Here is a 19,110-nt window from a genome sequence, read left to right as displayed (position 1 = left end):
ATACCTGGGACTGATTACACACACACCTGCAACTCATCTCACAAACACTATTTAAACACTCCACACACACACCACCGTTGCGAAGTCTTGATTTGCTGTGGTGATCATTTCTGAGCATTTTCTACTGTGGATTATCTTCTGTGTTTGATCATGGACTGTTTCTCGTTGTTTGATTCCTTGCCGCCTGCCTCGACCTTTGCCTGTCTTTTGGATTACGATTGTCAGCTACCTGCCCAGACCTCTTGCCTGTCCTTTGTTCTATGAATGTTTGCTGCCTGCCTCGACCTTGTTTGTACCTGTTTTCGACTCTGTGTTAATAAAGCTGCAGATGGATCCTCAATCCGATGACTCCTCATTACAGACGCCAATTGTCAATTAAGAGGGGATCTTTATTTAATTTTGGTATAAGAGTTATTAATCCTTGACTTAATGTGGCTGGAAGTAATACTTTTTCTATACTTTCCTCATATACCTTTAACAAGAATGGTGCTATACTGTGATTAAATAGCTTGTAAAACTCTGAGCTGAGTCCGTCTGTTCCGGGAGATTTGTTGGTTTTTAAACAGTTAATAGCTTCCTCTACCTCCTTCAATGTGATAGAGGCGTCACACAAGTGTTTATCTAAATCACTCAACTGGTTTATATTAGGTAAAGAATTAAAGAAATCATTCATATGTTGTTGGGAAAATTTAGAAGTATACAAATCACTATAAAATTCGGCACAGAACTTTGCCCATACTTTTAGGGTCATCACTTATATTACTATATATTATTAGTTTTTGAATTTGGTTGTTTTTAGCTTGTTGTCTTTCCAATCTGAAAAAATACGCTGAGTTTTGTTCACCCTCTTCAATCCATTTTCTGCGCGATCTAATAAATGCCCCTTCAGCTTTATGTTTATATATGTTGTCTAATTTGCGCTGTAAATCAACCAATTCTGCTTTTTCACAATCAAGTAAATCATCCACATTTTTAGATAAAAGATTGGTGATTTTGCATACAACAGAATTTTCATCAGTTTTTCCTTTTTTGCCAAATCAGTACTAAATAAAGATATTTGCCAATTTCATATTTAGTAAATTCCCAGTTGTTGCTGTAACTATTCTCCTCTCTTGCTTTATTCCAAATTTTGTGAATTATCTTGTTAATTTCATCTTCTACTTTCCTGTAAGAGAGAATGGAGTTGTTAAGTTTCCAGTAAGAAGAGAATCCGTGCACATTGTCAGAGGCAGAAAAATGGATACGAATAAAGATACTCTTGTGGTCAGAAAATGATGATGGCAAAATGTCAGTAGAGGCATTGCATAATTCTTTAGAGATAAGCCACATGTCAATTCGGGATTGTGAGGAGAGAGAGTTATTACTCCATGTGAACATCTTTTGAGAGGGATGTGACACTCTCCAACTATCCATCAATGAGAATCTTTGCATAAACATTTTCAAGTATAAACTAGTATTGTCAGGGAGTTTTGGAGGCCATCTGTCTATGCTGCCATCTAAAGCCACATTAAAATCTCCTCCAAAAATAAGGATGGAATTTGGGAATTTAGTTAATAATTTTAACACGTTTCTCTAAACAAAGTCAAATTTGAGATTTCAGTAACGAGACACATATAACGTCCATCTAAATCACTTACATTATGTAACACCTTCCCTTTAAACTGATTTTTTAAGATGCATACACCAGCTGGATGTGTCGTACCATGAGACATCCATATGTCCAGTCCCCATTGTGACCTCCAGAAATTAAGATCCTCTACAGTTGAGTGGCATTCTTGGAGGAAACAAAAATCTGATTTGAATTGTTTGAGATATAAGAAAATAACCTTTCGCTTAGTATGATTTCTTAGCCCTCTAGCATTTAAAGAAACAACAGATAAATACATGAAGTAAAAGAAAGGAAATTGAAAAGAAAGAAAAAACAAACAAAATTGAATAGACCTAGATAAGCAAAACAAGTAACTTGTTGTAAAGAACTTAAACCGGTCAAGAGATGAGCATGACGAGAACCGCAACTCAAAAAATATGAATAAGATATTGAAATACAGTATGAAATTCCAATTAAGCAATACTTTCAATGAAATTTGAGAACATAAGTATACCAGATCGATTAGGTCATTATGAGACTGTATTGTATTATACAAGCCAGACAACACAAATGTCTGAAACATACTAGAACGTCTCATATATAAAAAATAAAATAAAAACTGTAACAAGTTCTAAAATAGAACTATTAAAACCACGTGAAAAGGCAGCATTTTAAATGTCTTACATAACCAAGAGTGTAGTACCGCCAGGTGAGTGTCTTCAGTGTCCTGGGAAGAACTGTAGACTGATGATAGGCAAGAATAAATGAAGAGCGCCAACCAGCCAAGAGGATGGAAGCAATATTAACGTCAAAAGACGATCAGAATAAACGAGAAACCCATTAGTCAGGAGGGAATACTTCAGATCCCTCTACAAAAGCTCTTCCACCCACAAAGTGAGCTCGCTTGTTCTCTTTTCTCGCCTTTTCCACGACGGGCCAAAGCTTGTTTCTTCGTTCTCTATCCGCAGGAGACAGATCCTCGGAAATTTTCAGGTTGTTGTTTTTAAGAAAATTTGAATCTTTAGCAGCGCGCCAGACCGCGTCGCAAACGAGAGGTAAACTGGACGATGATTCCTCTGGGCTTGCTGTCGTTCAGTCGTTTGCGACCCAGGCGATGAACGGTGTCCACAGCATCCGGGAGTTTGTCTTTCGCGTCTGGCAGAAGGTGCTGGCAAACGTCGATGATCTTATTTCGGGCATCTTCTCGTTCACTTTCCGGTACCCCATGAACTCTAAGACTCCACCGACGTGAGTAAGCCTCAAGGTGCAGAAGCCGTTTCTCCTGTTCATGCGAGTTAAACTCGACTCTTTTGGCTTGACTCAGTCGCACCGATTTTGACTTTCAAATCTTTTACTTCGGCACTCATAAAGTCAATGACATCTTGCATTTTCACCTGGTATTTTCGTTAATCGCTTCTTTCATACTAGCGATCACACGTGAGTTTTCCCCTACCATTTTTTCCAAAGCATCCAAGCGATTATTAAGCAGCCTCGAAAGCTCTCCGAGTTGTGAGAGGATGGCATTTGTGTCAGCACTCTCGGTCTTGCGTTGTTTGATGGCAGGGGGCTTACATGGGGTTTCTGGAAGACAGGGGAATTCTTCCTCACACAGCATGAATTCTGCGTAGTCAATGTCGTGGCTCAAGTAGTCATGAATTTTGTCCATCTGAAGTTCTTGGCGGACTTGACATGCCTCATTAACAGTTAGCATTAGCAGCAGCATGAGGTCCATTCTTACTTTTTTTTGTTTTCTCGGATTTTCCCATTTTGACAGCCAACGCAACAACCTGTTAGATGTGATCTGGTACAAATTAGTCCAAAAACTTTTCCTACTGCATTACAAGCCAAAATAAACAAATAGAGTTTGCAGAGCTCCTCAAAATGTGACTGATCAGAGCGCCATCTTGGACCGCCCCTAATTGTTCGTCTTGTCAGAGCCCGTCTACGGAGAGCCTGCCCACTCCCTATTAAGTCCTACTGTACCGAATTTTGGTTGTAGTTCCACCAGAGTTCCACTGGGGGCGATCGCCCATGAGTGCAAAATGAATGGGAGTCTATGGGGCTAGACGGCTAAATTTGTCTCTTTCACCCGATTGCAGTTGAGAAATCTCAGATTTGATTGAAGGTTTTGCAAGTTCAACATGGGTTATAGGTCGAAAGTTGAATGAACGAGTACTTATGTCCTTTCGATTTCTTACAGGTTGAATTGTTGTTGCCCATAACATGCTAGCATTCTGCTAATGAACGCTGCTCGGTCAGTGAAGGACTGATTACGACCAGAGATACTGCTTGATGGTATCGTGGCATCCGAAGCAGGACCAGAAACAAACAAAACAAAAACTCTTCTAGCACGTGTATTTACCTGTGTCAGCTGTGTTGTCGATGCCTCGAGAGAAAAGAAAGTGCAGAGCGCGAAAACACCAAAGTGACTGAAGGATTGCCGTAAAGCAGTATCTCTGGTCGTACGATGTGTATGACGTCATTGACATTTTAAAATACTTTTTAAAGCAAATAAGTGACTCTAAAAAATCTAACACCCAGCAATGTGTAATTTCTTTGCATCTCCTTTCGAATACAACATTCAAATTACTAGACAAAAAATTATATCCTGAGAAAAGTGGATTTTGAGAGGTATAGCGCCATAGACCTCCATTCATTCTGCACTCGTCCTGTGAGCGCTCTCATATGGAACCAGAGTGGAACTGCAACCAGTTCAGAAGCCGGAAGTTTATTGAGAGTGAAACTTCTCCCCTTATTAGACATTCTCTGGTCTTGTGCCACGTATTACATTATCACGTTGGAAAGGTTACAAAAAAAAAAAGAAGAAAATAATAATAATAAATTAAAACAAAGATGTCGGACGATTTTGAAGTTGGAAAAGAAAATGAGATGGAATTTTTCACCCTTCCCTACCTTTTTGAACCGGAGTACACAGACAAATAATTTGATAGATGACGTGACGCGTGACCTTTGCAACGTGATGACGCAATGCGTGGCGCATCGCAGACCAGCACAAGACGAACAATTGTGGTTAAAAAGTATATAAATTGTAATTTTTTTTTAGAAAATGACCGATCGTTTCACTAGATAAGACCCCATTTCCTCAGCTGGGATTGTGCAGAGCAGCACTTCAAAGCCCTTTGAAACTGCATTGATTTGAACTTCAATATTCTGGATGCCATTGAACTCCGTTGTGTGTAGAAAAATCCTGAAATGTTTTCCTCAAAAAACTTAATTTCTATTCCACTGAAGAAAGAAAGACATGGCCATCTTGGATGGATTGGGGTGAGTAAATTATCAGGAGATTTTCATTTTGAGGTGAACTAATCCTTTAAACAACGCGGGATTCGAAAAACGCTTGCTCTTGAAAGATGGGTCAGTACTGCTTGCTCAGAATATTTATTGATGTATTTTCTACCGGTGTTCAAAATAGATAGTGTGGCGAGCAGGACGAGGCCGAGGGCCGTGGGAGAGCGGCACGAGGGCGGTGGCGTGATTAATGAGCTACACCTGCGCGACGCACCGGTCTCGTATCTCTCACGGAGGAGCGGAAGCATAAAGGAGGAGGGACGACAGTGAAGAGCGAGAAAGGAACAGGCCTGAGTTTTATGTTATGTTTTGTTCGTGTTTTGTGTGGCCAGCAGTCGTCCGCGAGGGGCTGCTGGCTTATACTTTCATTTTTGTATTGGTTTATTTATTTATTAAAATATTTCAATGTTCGCCGGTTCCCGCCTCCTTCTTCCCGTAACATCTGAACTGCGTTACAGATAGTTTTGTATTTTATATTGTGTAGGTCTCCGGCTAACCGGGTAACTCACATTATCACATGTCTTACTGAAATACTTCTGCTAATCATCTGAGGGCCACTATTACCTAAAACTGTGTCTATTAAAGGGGGGGTGAATTGCTGTTTCATGCATACTGAGTTTTTTACACTGTTAAAGAGTTGGATTCCCATGCTAAACATGGACAAAGTTTCAAAAGTTAAGTTGTACGTTTGAAGGAGTATTTTTGTTCCAAAAATACTCCTTCCGGTTTGTCACAAGTTTCGGAAAGTTTTTTTCGAGTATGGCTCTGTCTTACGTAAGATAGAGCGGAATTTCCTTATATGGGTCCTAAGGGCACTTCTCCGCGGCCGCGCGCGCACTCGCAGACCAGAGAGAGAAGAGAGCGAAAGCAGTACGTTACCTCAAAGCGCTATGCTCGGCTTTTAGGGAAGTCAATGTCACCAAAGAAGTGGGTTTTTGGTTGGCAGGGCAAGACAACCCTGCACAGATTCCCAAAGAACCCAGCGTTAAGGGAATAGTGGATGGAGTTTGTTTTTTCGAAGCTTCAACGGAGGTTGTGCACGACTCTTTGTTCCCTGCATTTCGACGATGATTGTTTTATAAACAAAGCCCAGATCGACTTATTTGCAGATCGTCTAATGCTTAAGGATCGAGCAGTCACGGTGAGTAAACTACTTCAAATGTCTCTCTGTGTTGTTGTTAGATCAGTTAGCACAGCTATAGCACACCGCCCACACGGCCCGCCCCCAGCCGCTCGTTTTTTTCCGGAAAGACTCGGTACAGTCAATCTTTCACTTATAAATATAATAAAACTAAAGACGTTTTGGAGATATGAAGGATGCAATACTACTCTATAGGTACTCAAGATTAACAGGAGATTGAGTGAAAATGAGCATTTCACCCCCCCAGATGGTCTGTCGTTCTTACTTTGAGTAAAGATGGATGGAGCAATATTTGTTTTACAAACGTTTATGTTAGATTAGTCAATCACGTTAGTGCTCAGCTAATTTTAGTTATGCGCTTTGTAATGGAAAAATTTGATTTCCATTGATCTTCAACATATATTGCAACATAATATGTCTATATTGTGGAATGTGAACAGGATATGCTTGTACACCTGATGTAAGCAAGACACACACAGTAAGACAAATGGTTAAGAACCTTTAACTCTTTAGGTATGGAAGATAATTTAGCCAAGGGGGGTTAGAGGGGTCATTCTATTCTAAATGTGATGTGGATGTGGCCATGCTGGATGAGTGGAAAACTACAGAGAAAAGACCTTGAAGAAGGAGTATAAGAAGGGAATTTCCTGGGCTGGGTGTCAGGTCTTGCTCACGTCACGGGGTAGCTGCTGTGATTTTGTGACAAAGCCTCTTGAAAGAGAATAATATCTTTTAAAATACAATTTGATTCTTGGTGTCTCTTTTGCAGTGATGATGATTGTTTAATTATTGTTTTTGCCACAACAGCTGTTATCTCAAGTGTCACGCATTGAGCGTGACAGTCACTCATTTCGGTCTTTTGTCACGCACTCCCGCCACACATTGTATTTCTCACGCAGAAAAACTATTTATAATATATTTAATATGCCGCAGAGCACATTTCTCTGGCCGCGGCGCTCTCACTATGAAACCAGCAGGAATCAAAAACGCGTCTGTCCTGGAGTTCTTGGTCGAGCCTGCCACTTATCAGCCAATCAAAAAAAGAAAGGAGCTTCACAATAGCCAATCAGAAAATAGCACTATTGTATCTGGGTAAGATTTAACGCAACAACCAATGAAACAAAAGCATATCCTGGAATTGTTCACTTGATTCTGCTACAGCGTCGTCTTCCGAAATTTCGTTTACAGAGGAAACAACCACTCTGAGCTCCGAGCATCACTTTGAGCACAGAGTAAGTTATGATCTCCTGTTTTAATGTTACAACAAATTCACAACTTGTTTGACACAAACAGTGACAACTTGACCGCTGTTAGAGAATGTTTCCCCAGATAAGTTTTACAGTTTTACAGCCTGTTCACTGACATATACAGACCCTTTCAAAAAAATTAGAATATCATGGAAAAGTTGATTTATTTCCATAATTCCATTCAAAACGTTAAACTTCCATAGATTATAGATTCAGGGCCCACAACTTAAACGATTTCAAGTATTTAGTTGTTTATTTGTACATAATTTAGGCTTCCAGCTCATAAAACCCACGAAAACAGGATTTCAAAAAATTAGAATATTACATGAAATCACACAGTAATTACACAGTGATACCATGGTCATTGAACCAGGTTTTGGTTCTTTTGGCAGTGTGGGCAGGTGCAAATTCTGCTGGAAAATGAAGGAAGCATCTCCATAAAGCTTGTCTGCTGAAGGATGAAGTGCTCTGGACATGGACATGTCCTGGTAGACGGCTGCGTTGAGTGGACAGCACAGTGGACCAACACCAGCCGATGACATGGCTCCCCAAACCAACACAGACTGTGTAAACTTCACACTGGACTTCAAGCATCTTGGATTGTGTGCCTCTCCATTCTTCCTCCAGACTCTGGGACCTTGGTTTCCAAATGAGATGCAAAATTTGCTCTCATCAGAAAAGAGGACTTTGGTTCACTGTGCTTTATTAAATCCAGAGTCAAAGCAGCCGTCTGCCAGGACATTTTCAAAGCACTTCATGCTTCCTTCATTTTCCAGGATTTGCACCTGCCCACACTGCCAAAAGAACCAAAACCTGGTTCAATGACCATGGTATCACTGTGTAATTACTGTGTGATTTCATGTAATATTCTCATTTTTTGAAATCCTGTTTTCGTGGGTTTTATGAGCTGGAAGCCCAAATTATGTACAAATAACTAAATACTTGAAATCGTTTAAGTTGTGGGCCCTGAATCTATAATCTATGGAAGTTTAACGTTTTGAATGAAATTATGGAAATAAATAAACTTTTCCAGGTTATTCTAATTTTTTGGAAAGGGTCTGTATTTTCGTTATCACACGATGACTGACATATTGTCACATTATAAACATCTCTCTCTCCAAATAAGCTTAATCATTTTATTAGCACTGAATAAATGAAAGTGTATTGCATAGTCGATTTTATAGGTCACTTTTAAAATCATGTCATATTTTATAATTATATCCTGGCCATGGATGCATTAATCATTGCATCTGTCTTTCAAAGATGTCAGGTAAAAAGCAATTAAGCATCCTCCCATTTGCCCTGAGAGGAAAGTCCCCTAAAAAGGCCAGGTTAGAGGATGCTGGCCGAGAGAAGGTGGCGAAAAGGGTAGGCCTATTAGAGGAAGAGACAGAGGAAGAGACAGTGCAGGTGGAAGGCAACAAGTCCAAAAAGGCAACAAACACTTACAATAAACAACACCAGTCATAATCTCTCTCTCTCTCAGCAATTATTAATAATAACAACAAAAACACTAATAATAATATTAATGAAACACTCCCACGACCCGGGGTGTCACTCTTGCCTGTCTTCAAAACTTGAGAGCCCTGTGACACAGTTCCCGCATGTGCACCGCAATAAATTCACATCGGTTTGTTGATGGAAATACTCTTGGTAATGCTGAGGAATTATCTTATAAATGTACCTCAAAATGAGTAGTTTCACTAAGAAACGTCCTGCTCAAGTCGTCCTTGCAATGGAGGTTAAGGTTGAATAATTAGTTCTTCCAATGTTTCATCTTCGGACTCTCGAGTCTCGCGCTCGGATTGATATGGTAAAATCGACATCATCATTACTGTGTTTAGTTTACAATCGCTGAGCTGTAGGAAGCCGCAGGACGGAGCTGAAGTTATTATGGTAATGGTCATTTTTCCAACAGGCGCTGTATGCGGTAGACCAGTCACAACAGACTGTGCCATTTGGCCAATCAGAGCAGAATAGCTCACGGAAAGGAGGGATTTAGAGAGAGTGATTCATCCATCGATTCGTTAGAGAATCATTGAACAATGTGGTGATGTGTAATGTATATTATGAGAAAATTAAACTGTTTTTTGACCTTTGATGCTGTTGTAGGAAACCTCCAAAACAAAATTAGGAGACTTTAAAATAGCATAATTGGCAAAATAGCAACATATCACAAGATCTGAGGATCAGAAATACAGAGAAAAGCAAGATAAACTGACAATAGTAAAAATAAGAGAACGCTACATTTACCTCAGGTTGAACATCTACCAGACACACTTTATTTCTCGCCAGGACACTCCGGATTGACTCCAGACTCGTCCCATATTGGTTATTCTTATATTCACCATGTTCAATAAACCTGGACATACACAATATGCATTTGTCATCAATTAAAACGCCAGTAAAATTTAATTTTATAACACTTATCAAAGGGATAGTTCACCAAAAAATGACAATTCTCTCATTGTTTACTCACGCCTGCCGTTCCAAACCTGTATGACTTTCTTTCTCAGAACAAATAAGAAACGTTTCATGCAGTTACGATAGATGGTAGCCAAAGTATTCAAGTTTTTGGGTGAACTATGCCCTTAACAAAATTTCACACAGATGTGTTACAATACTGACCAAAAATGCATCCAACATATTAAAACTATTTCATATAACATACTTATTAGATTGTATGTCAGCCTCAAAGGCCTGCTTGGAGATGAAGTGGTATTCTACGCCCTCCTTCTCATGGCTCTTTCTGGGTCTTGTTGTGTCTGTTAGAAAATGATTATACAAAGTATACAATCATTTCAGTTAATGTCACATATTTGAAGCTCTTCAACTTCAGGCCATCAAACTGAAGCAAGAACAAGTTCTACTTTGATTCAGCTTCTAATGTATCAGCCACAGTCTCTAATGTAGGTAAGATTTTAATTAAGATTTTAAGTAAGATTTCAATTTAATAAATAATCGAAAGAGTAAACTCACGTGGTACAGCGACACCATACCGATGAGGATTCTCAGCAATCACCTTCTGCTTCAGCTCATTGATCCGAGCACCAAGAGATCCTGGAGAGAGAGAGAGAGAGAGAGAGAGAGAGAGAGAGAGAGAGAGAGAGAGAGAGACCCCCAAAGGAAATTACATTCTGAAGACAAGCAAAGATTTGGTCATTTAGATTGCTCTGAAATCCCTTGAATCTTACCTATCAGCACCACAAGTCTTGGTTTATCTTGAGGTCTCATCTGATGTAGGGTCACCTCTTCATATATGAGGAACTCATTCTCTGCAGACTCCGGTGAATGAGACTCTTTGGTAGAACCCTGATGATCCTTGCGGCTTAGCCTGAAGCTTCTCCTTAGACCAGCTGTGAGAGCAGAGAGATTTTCCAATAGATCAAAATAGGAAAAGAACATCTAAAAACGAAGATCAGAAATAGACATGACAGAATTGATACATTAAAGATCAGACAAAAAGACAAGGGTGGAAAGAGGTGCATCCTCCAGACTAAAAATATCACGTCTCTCAAACTACAGCTGATTTTATGTCACAGCTGCATCTCAGGGTCAAATAGCAGCACGCTGTTCATCTGCTTTGTACAATTTAATATGCCCTGAACAAGTTAAAGCAGCAATGCATCCATTTACCTTACAAGTATGAAAGAAACGTGGTACCTGAGTAAAACTCCCAGGAAAAGGCCTGGCCACAGGACGGTGCCACCGCCTTACACTTTGGAGAAACTACAACTAATGTTAGACCATCACACATCCAGTATAATTCTATAAAGACTATCATGAGCTATCAGCCATGCCAAAGCCTGCGTGAGCCATTAGCCCAAAGCAATAGTTCCCTGGCTATAGCACCTGTGCTTTATACTTAAATGAATAGTTCATCCAAAAAGAAATGTTTCAAATTGTTTTTTTTTCCTATGGAAGCCCATTTCCATCACAAAAGAAAAAATACATGCTTTGGTAAATAATAAAACAGAAATGCTGAAGAACGTACTGGCTGCTTTTTTCCATAAAAAGAAAAAAGTGGATAAGGACTGGGGCAATCAAAATCCAAAATGACAAAAAAGCACCATTGCGTGCAAATATGGTGCCTTTAGAAGCGATGTGTCAGGTTTTATGTCAACGTGACATGACAAATCATTGAAATTTTAATATGTGAAAGTGCAATTGAGACATGAGATCTACAGCAAAGGGGTAGATTATAATAATTGCTGTATATTTATATTATATATATGTGTGTGAATCATGACTTAAATGTGTTCCTCACAGATACGTAACATATGACTTCAGAATCCTTGGGGGAAAAAACAGCAAGCATATTCTTCCACATTACTTCCACAGAAGTAAGAAAGGCATTCGGGCTCAACTGAACAACATGAAGATGACAGAATTTTCATTTTTGGGTAAACTGTCCCTTTAAGTAGTAAGCGCCACAAAGAGTAAGCACAGAAAAATCTTCCTCTTAACAAAAAGCACACACTAAAAACCATTGAGACTAAAACTCAGAGGGAGTTGTCCAAAGCTAGCAGCGGAGCAGCGGGTTGTCAAGATGTGACCAATGGATAGGGTCTTAGGATGTGCCAAGCGCTTGATTGCTGTGGTGAAGTGCACCGAAGAGCTCACAATGAACCCAGATGATATTTAAAGTGATTAACACCACACAACACCACACAACAAAGCATCATCCATAGCCAAAGCCATATGGAGTGCATTTCAGTGTGTAGGGTACATCTCTCACCTACGTGCTGTCCACTGACACTGTCCTCACTGTCACAGTCCTCTGGAGGGTGGGTGGGTGGGTGGGTCAGGAGAACACAGCAGATGAAAGGGTACAGGAAGGAGAGGACAATCAGTGGGGTGACAGGATATATACATTTTACAAGGACATTTTGTAGGTCAGAAACTCAAAGGTCAGAGTTTTTGGAGAGGCAAAGAGAACCACAACAGCAAAATGAAGCAGCAAGCACTGAGCACAGTGATTTCAGTATCTGTACTGGGTATTCAGATATTGATTCTTGTAGTTATTTTCATGGACTAGCCATGATTATAAGTTAGTAACTAATACCCGTCATACCATTTTACAGACTTAAGAATGAATTTGAGAAGAATTTATAAATATTTGGATTTCATTAGGTTACACTTTATTTTAAGGTGTCACGGTTGCAGTGTAATTAATTGCACAAAAAAAGTAATACTTTAGAGTAATTTGAATTAATTAGCAACTTGTACTTACTATGGGCTTAGCTTTATGGTTAGTTGCTTTTTTTACATTTTAAATCTAACTACTATACTAAGTAGGCTACAAGTGTGTAACAAGGACACTGTAAAATAAAGTGTTACCTTTAACATTTCATATTTAATGACATTTTGTCAAAATCACCTACCTTTTTCACAAGATTGTTCACCTCGGGTAAGCAGAATGAGGAAACAAACACAATTGCTGTAACATGAACAAGTATGAAAAGCAAATGAATATGGAATATTGAAACTAGAATTGTCAATTCTGATAGGCCTGGTCAAAAGTATAAATTCTAACCCTTCATTTAACCTATGCCGATATATATTCTTAAAATCCTACAAACGTTTTCAGTGAATTGTACAGCACTTTTTGCAGATGGGGTGAGATGTGAATTGAGTACTGAATGTGATGAGATACTTGTGACTCTTATGAGTCTTATGATTTTTTGTGTGAATCAAAAACATAGAGCTCAACCAGCATAGTCCCATTCTAGAAACGAATGAACTATGCACTGTTTTTTAAATACTGTTAAAAGGACTGGCCTGTATAAATTACAGCATTAGCTGATAAAAAATATGTACGCAAAATGAACATTATAAAGCTTAAATGGATAAAATCAAAAATGGAATCGAACTGAGAACCTGAATCGATACAAACATTTTAAACATTTGAAAGCGTCTGAACATAAACATTTTTTTTTTCTTGCAAATAACACTGTATTTCCTGGGTAATTTAACAGGAAGGGATTAAAAAACTAAAGAATTAATCTGAATATACCAGCGTTCTTCTCCATTTGGCTTTGACAGGTACGCTTTCACATTTTCTCTGAGGGTTTAGTCAGCACACCTCAAAAAAGATGCAAGATTTCCACCTGGCTTCTGAATATCATCTGCCTCATTTTCAGAAATTTTGTTTTAAAGTTTACAAGCAATTCACATCTAGTTAATTAGTAGGTACCCTATTTATCTAAGCTACCCAGTAGTAGTTTCTGAGAACTTACATGGTGTTGCTCTGGGTGATTTAGGGCTCTGGTGTGTTCCCATTTTCATCCTATACAACAGTCGTCTGCAAATTTAGGAAAGAGACAAGATATAATTACAATAAGAAAGTTTCTCTTAGAAGAATCATAGCGGCAGAATGTGAGAGTGTGTGTGCTCAAATATTTACTCAAAATAAATCAACTGTGGGTTTTAATGAATTTCTCTGAAGCATTTAATTTAAAAAAATTATATATATATACATACATATATATATATATATATATATATATATATATATATATATATATATATATATATATATATATACACATATGAGGTACCACATTAAACTTTGCAGGAGGAGGCTAATCTGATAATAAAATTAACCAACTGTTGACATGATTTTTGTTGTGTACCTCTCCTGGAACTGTCTTGAAGGAACAAGGCCGGCACGCAGGTTGCTGTCTCCCACTCTTTTGGCCTGCCACCACGTTGGGTCGTCCTGGCTCACCACCTGCAGGATGTCCCCACATGTGAAAGGCAGTCCTGCCTCCTGGCAGGGTGTGGCCTTGTCTTCATATGGCGTGTAATCAAACAGGGCTCTTAAATAAACCTTAAAGAGTCATAACATAACACTGCATACATTACCTGCAGCAGCTGCTATTTATTCTGTCCTATGACTTTCAAATAAAGTGATTACATTTACCTTACTCTCACTGAATCTGTCCTCTTCCTTAATGGCAGGGATAATCTTCAAAGTGATCGAGCCCTGAGACTGAGACTGCAGCCCGACAAACAATAATCAAGGACAATAAATCACGCAAGTGCCTTTTCAGATAAAGAATCTTAAGGGACTGACTCAGCTTTTGTAAAACAACAGAGGAATAGTGAACACACCAGAATCTGGCTGATCTCCTCAGGACGTTTGTGTATAATGAGATTTCCATTGACCTCTCTCAACTCATCTCCAACATGCACCAGACCTGAAGAAGAATTCAGTCAAGAGTCATCATGGTGCATTTAAAATACAGTGGGATCCGAAGGTCTGATACTTAACACTTATTTCACGTTCTTTTCTCATTTAAAGTGTAACTTTAATTTAAAGTGTAACCGATTTTCAGCTGCTTTGTATTGTTACAATCTTTGTATTGTTACAATATCGGTAGTATATGTAAATAAACAATGTTTACTCGTATTCCGTGTTACCTGAACCGAAAAATTCTTGTTTATTTTTTTAGCAAAAGACTTTTGACAACTCCAGGGCTTTCGTTAAAACTACAGATTATACTTCAGCATTTTTATATCCCCGCCCACAGACAGTCGGATGGAAAACTTCAAGCATTTTAAAATGAATTTATTAACAGGTTGGAATTTAATTCAATAGCATTTATCCTGAATTACAAATGAGAGAAATACCTGCATGCATGGAAATGTTTCTTAAGGTCCAAATAACAAGACACACTATTAGAAGTTGAGAGAAAACTGCATGAATTTATTAAAAGTTAGAACGTAAAACTCTCTAGCGTTTTGGAACTCTTTACTGCTTTGGAAGCTTTTTCTCAATTGTTGCATTTCAATAGTAAGTGTTGTGTTTTAGTTCTGTGAATAAAACCAACATCTAAATGGTGGTTCATCTAGGAACCAGTAACAAGACACACCCATTAGGGTTTTAGATGTATTTTATATAGATTTATTAGCACATTTAAATATCAATAGCATTTTTTCTGCATCACTTATGAAAGTAAATCCAACTGAAAGTAGTTCTTTGTAGATCTAGTGGTAAGACACACCCTTTGGTTTTGTGATTTAATTGTACACAAATGTAATATTATTATGTGTTTAACCCAAAATGTAAGTTATTATTAATAACGCTCCAGTTACTCATGTAACATCGGTTCCCTGAGATATGGGAACACCACTGCATCAGAGAATCTTCTCTGATTGCTATGGGGAAACTCCGTCATCTCTGAATACTGAAGCCTGATTGGTTCACGTCTGTGAATTTCACAGACAATTGGCCTTTCAGCTCACCAGAATGAGCGGGGCCGACTGCCTATATAGGTCGCACTGAATGGCCATCTGCGGATAGGGTGGGTCAAGTAATACAAATAACATTCTGATTAATTGCGGATGGGTCGCAGGTGGATATGATATAATTAATAATGTAAATATTAATTTATTTACTATGCTATGAGCATCCCAGTGCCTTGCTATAAGAATCTTGTGCATTCCTGCAACAAGCGCTGTGAGCGAACGCTCATTTAGTGCAGCAGGCCGCGATGTTTTTACACAGTGCAAAGAAAAAGTCTAAGTAAGACTAGGCCATTAACAGTTTTTTAGGCTGAGTTGACACGTTTTTGTTGTATATCGGTAGGCTTTAGAAGAAAAGACTTTGTTAAAAAAAAGTTGTAGTAGTTATATAATATAAATATGTATTTCGAACAGATAGTGCTAATAAATTAGCCTACTGTATATCAAGCCATTAACTGGGCTGAACAGTGAACATGTTTGTGTGTGTGTGTGTGTGTGTGTGTGTGTGTGTGAGAGAGAAACATCTCGGTTACGTATGTAACCCTCGTTCCCTGAGTAGGGAACGGAGACGTTACGTCGGATGACGACGAATGGGGTTTCGCTTAGAAAGCCTCTCACCTTCGAGTATATAAAACGAGCCAATGGCAATGAAATGCCATGGGTCTGTGGAATTTGCATAGCGTATCTCCGCCCCACCCTGGGGGTATATAAGGAAGTACGCCGGCAACATGCAGATATGTCTTCGCTGAGGAGCCGAGACTGAACTCAGGCGTTCCAGCGGTACAACGAAAGTGGCAGGGAGACGTAACGTCTCCGTTCCCTACTCAGGGAACGAGGGTTACATACGTAACCGAGATGTTTCTCTCTCACACACACACACACACACACACACACACAAACATGTTCACTGTTCAGCCCAGTTAATGGCTTGATATACAGTAGGCTAATTTATTAGCACTATCTGTTCGAAATACATACGTAACCGAGACGTTCCCTTTCGTAGTCACTCCGAGTTACGTCGGATGACGACGAATGGGGTTCCCAGTCTAATCACGCCACCTCTCGACTGTCTTCGAGTGCCCTGCGTAAGGCAAGGCAAGGCAAGGCAAGTTTATTTATATAGCACATTTCATACACAATGGCAATTCAAAGTGCTTTACATAAAAGAAATTAAAATAATAAAAAGAAATAAGACTAATTAAAACAGTTAAGAAAAATAAAAAAAATAAAATACAGTACAGTACAAACAGTCGGACGAACATTGGCACAGTGCTCATTCAGTAAATGCATAGCTAAACAGATGTGTTTTGAGTCTAGATTTGAATGTGACTACTGTAGGAGCACGTCTGATCTCCTCTGGAAGCTGGTTCCAGCTGCGGCTGGCATAATAGCTAAAAGCGGACTCGCCATGCTTAGAGTGAACCCTTGGTATTTCTAGCTGATATGATCCTAGTGATCTGAGTGATCTGTTGGGTTTATATTCAGTGAGCATATCTGCAATGTATTGAGGTCCTAGGCCATTGAATGATTTATATACCAGTAATAATACTTTAAAATCAATCCTAAATTTAACTGGGAGCCAGTGTAAAGACCTGAGGACTGGTGTGATATGTTCATATTTTCTAGTTCTGCTCAGAATCCTGGCGGCAGCGTTCTGTATGAGCTGCAACTGTCTTATGGTCTTTTTGGGAAGGCCAGTGAGGAGTCCATTACAATAATCCACCCTGCTGGTGATGAAAGCATGCACAAGTTTCTCTAAGTCTTGTCTGGAAACAAAGCATCTAATTCTTGCAATATTTTTCAGATGATAGTATGCTGATTTAGTTATTGCTTTGACATGACTACTGAAACTAAGGTCTGACTCTAGTGTCACACCAAGATTCCTGACTTGATTTTTAGTTGTTTGACACCTAGAGTGAAGGTATGCATTCACCTTGAGAACTTCATCTTTGTTTCCAAATGCAATGACTTCAGTTTTGTCTATGTTTAACTGAAGAAAGTTTTGACACATCCAACTGTTGACTTCATCAATGCATTGGCACAGGGAGTCAATGGGGCTGTAATCGTTAGGCGATAGGGCTAAGTAGAGCTGTGTGTCGTCTGCATAGCTGTGGTAAGCAATTTGGTTCTTTCTCATTATTTGGCTCATTGGGAGCATATACAGGTTGAACAGGAGTGGCGCAAGAATTGAGCCTTGAGGGACTCCGCATGTCATGGATGTCCACTCAGACTTATGGTCTCCTATACTCACATAATAACCTCTCCCATCTAAGTATGACCTGAACCATTTTAGGACTATCCCAGAAAGCCCCACCCAGTTTTCCAGCCTGTCAAGAAGTATGTTATGATCGACAGTGTCAAATGCAGCACTGAGGTCGAGTAGCACCAGCACTGATAATTTACCTGAATCAGTATTTAAGCGAATATCGTTTATTATCTTTATGAGTGCTGTCTCTGTGCTGTGGTGCGGTCGGAAACCAGATTGAAAATTGTCAAAGGATCCATTCGAGCTTAAGAATTTGTTCAGCTGATTGAAGACAACTTTTTCAATGATCTTGCCTGTGAAAGGAAGATTTGAGATCGGCCTATAGTTGCTTAATATGGTCTTATCCAGATTGCTCTTTTTCAGGAGGGGCTTGACAACTGCAGTTTTTAGGGAGTTTGGAAAACTCCCAGAGAGAAGTGAGGCATTTACCACTTCTAGAAGATCTGCTTCTAAACTGTTTAACACACTTTTGAAAAATGATGTGGGAAGTGTGTCAAGAGCACAGGTTGATGTTTTAAGGTGTCGTACGGTTTCTTCCAAAATTTTGCCATCAATTTCTTTGAAGTCAGACATAGTAACTACTTTCTCAGGTGGTTTGATCTGTCTGACCCCAGGGCAACTCAAGGATGTGCTGATCACCTTTCTGATATTATTGATTTTCTCAGAGAAGAAAGAAGCAAACTCACTGCACTTGTTCTCTGGGAGCATTTCACTGGGAATCTGGCTTGGGGGGTTTGTCAGTCTCTCTACAGTAGCAAAAAGAGTGCGTGTGTTGTTTAAATTACTGTTTATAATATTTGAGAAGAAAGTCTGTCTAGCTTTGCCTAGTTCCATATTGAAAGCATGAAGGCTGTCTTTGTAGATGTTATAATGGACTACAAGTTTTGTCTTCCGCCACATGCGCTCTGCTTTTCTACATTGTCTTTTCATATTTTGCACTGCTGTTGAGTTTCTCCAAGGTGCTTTTTGTCTGCCACTCTTCTTCCTGACTTTAACAGGAGCAATATCATCAATTACACCTTTAACTTTTGAGTTAAAAGAATCAAGGAGAAAATCAACAGAGTCCGCAGATATGCTTGGTGTTAAGGATATAGCCTTCATAAATAGTACACTAGTGTTCTCATTTAAGCATCTCTTCTTGACAGACACAGATCTAGCTTCAGTGGCAGGAGAGATCAATATATCAAAGAAAATACAGAAATGATCAGACAGTGCTACATCCTTAATAACAATCGATGAAATGTTAAGACCCTTACTGATAAGTAAATCTAGAGTGTGTCCACGATTGTGTGTGGGTCCATGTACATGC

At 39.2% G+C, this 19,110-nt stretch overlaps 1 protein-coding gene across 3 annotated transcripts in view; it reads right to left on the bottom strand.

Moving 5' to 3' along the window:
* Positions 1 to 19,110, bottom strand: part of mpp3b (MAGUK p55 scaffold protein 3b) — an 86,375-nt gene that overhangs the window by 9,608 nt on the left and 57,657 nt on the right. The window contains exons 8-18 of one of the 3 annotated variants that reach the window (XM_079852054.1): positions 14,402 to 14,487; positions 14,211 to 14,285; positions 13,921 to 14,117; positions 13,525 to 13,589; positions 12,670 to 12,690; positions 12,024 to 12,065; positions 10,949 to 11,014; positions 10,480 to 10,641; positions 10,265 to 10,345; positions 9,957 to 10,050; positions 9,539 to 9,647 (exon numbers count right to left, since the gene is read on the bottom strand). In XM_079852054.1, coding sequence (XP_079708180.1) covers positions 9,539 to 9,647; positions 9,957 to 10,050; positions 10,265 to 10,345; positions 10,480 to 10,641; positions 10,949 to 11,014; positions 12,024 to 12,065; positions 12,670 to 12,690; positions 13,525 to 13,589; positions 13,921 to 14,117; positions 14,211 to 14,285; positions 14,402 to 14,487 — 998 coding nt within the window. The remainder of the gene's footprint in view (positions 1 to 9,538; positions 9,648 to 9,956; positions 10,051 to 10,264; positions 10,346 to 10,479; positions 10,642 to 10,948; positions 11,015 to 12,023; positions 12,066 to 12,669; positions 12,691 to 13,524; positions 13,590 to 13,920; positions 14,118 to 14,210; positions 14,286 to 14,401; positions 14,488 to 19,110) is intronic. The other 2 variants (XM_079852055.1, XM_079852056.1) reach the window with 2 other exon arrangements.

The sequence above is a fragment of the Squalius cephalus genome (genome assembly GCF_949319135.1).
Source record: "Squalius cephalus genome assembly, chromosome: 19".
Classification (NCBI taxonomy): Eukaryota; Metazoa; Chordata; class Actinopteri; order Cypriniformes; family Leuciscidae; genus Squalius; species Squalius cephalus.
Note: the sequence above shows the minus strand (reverse complement) of the source record. Positions and strands in the feature narration are given on the sequence as shown.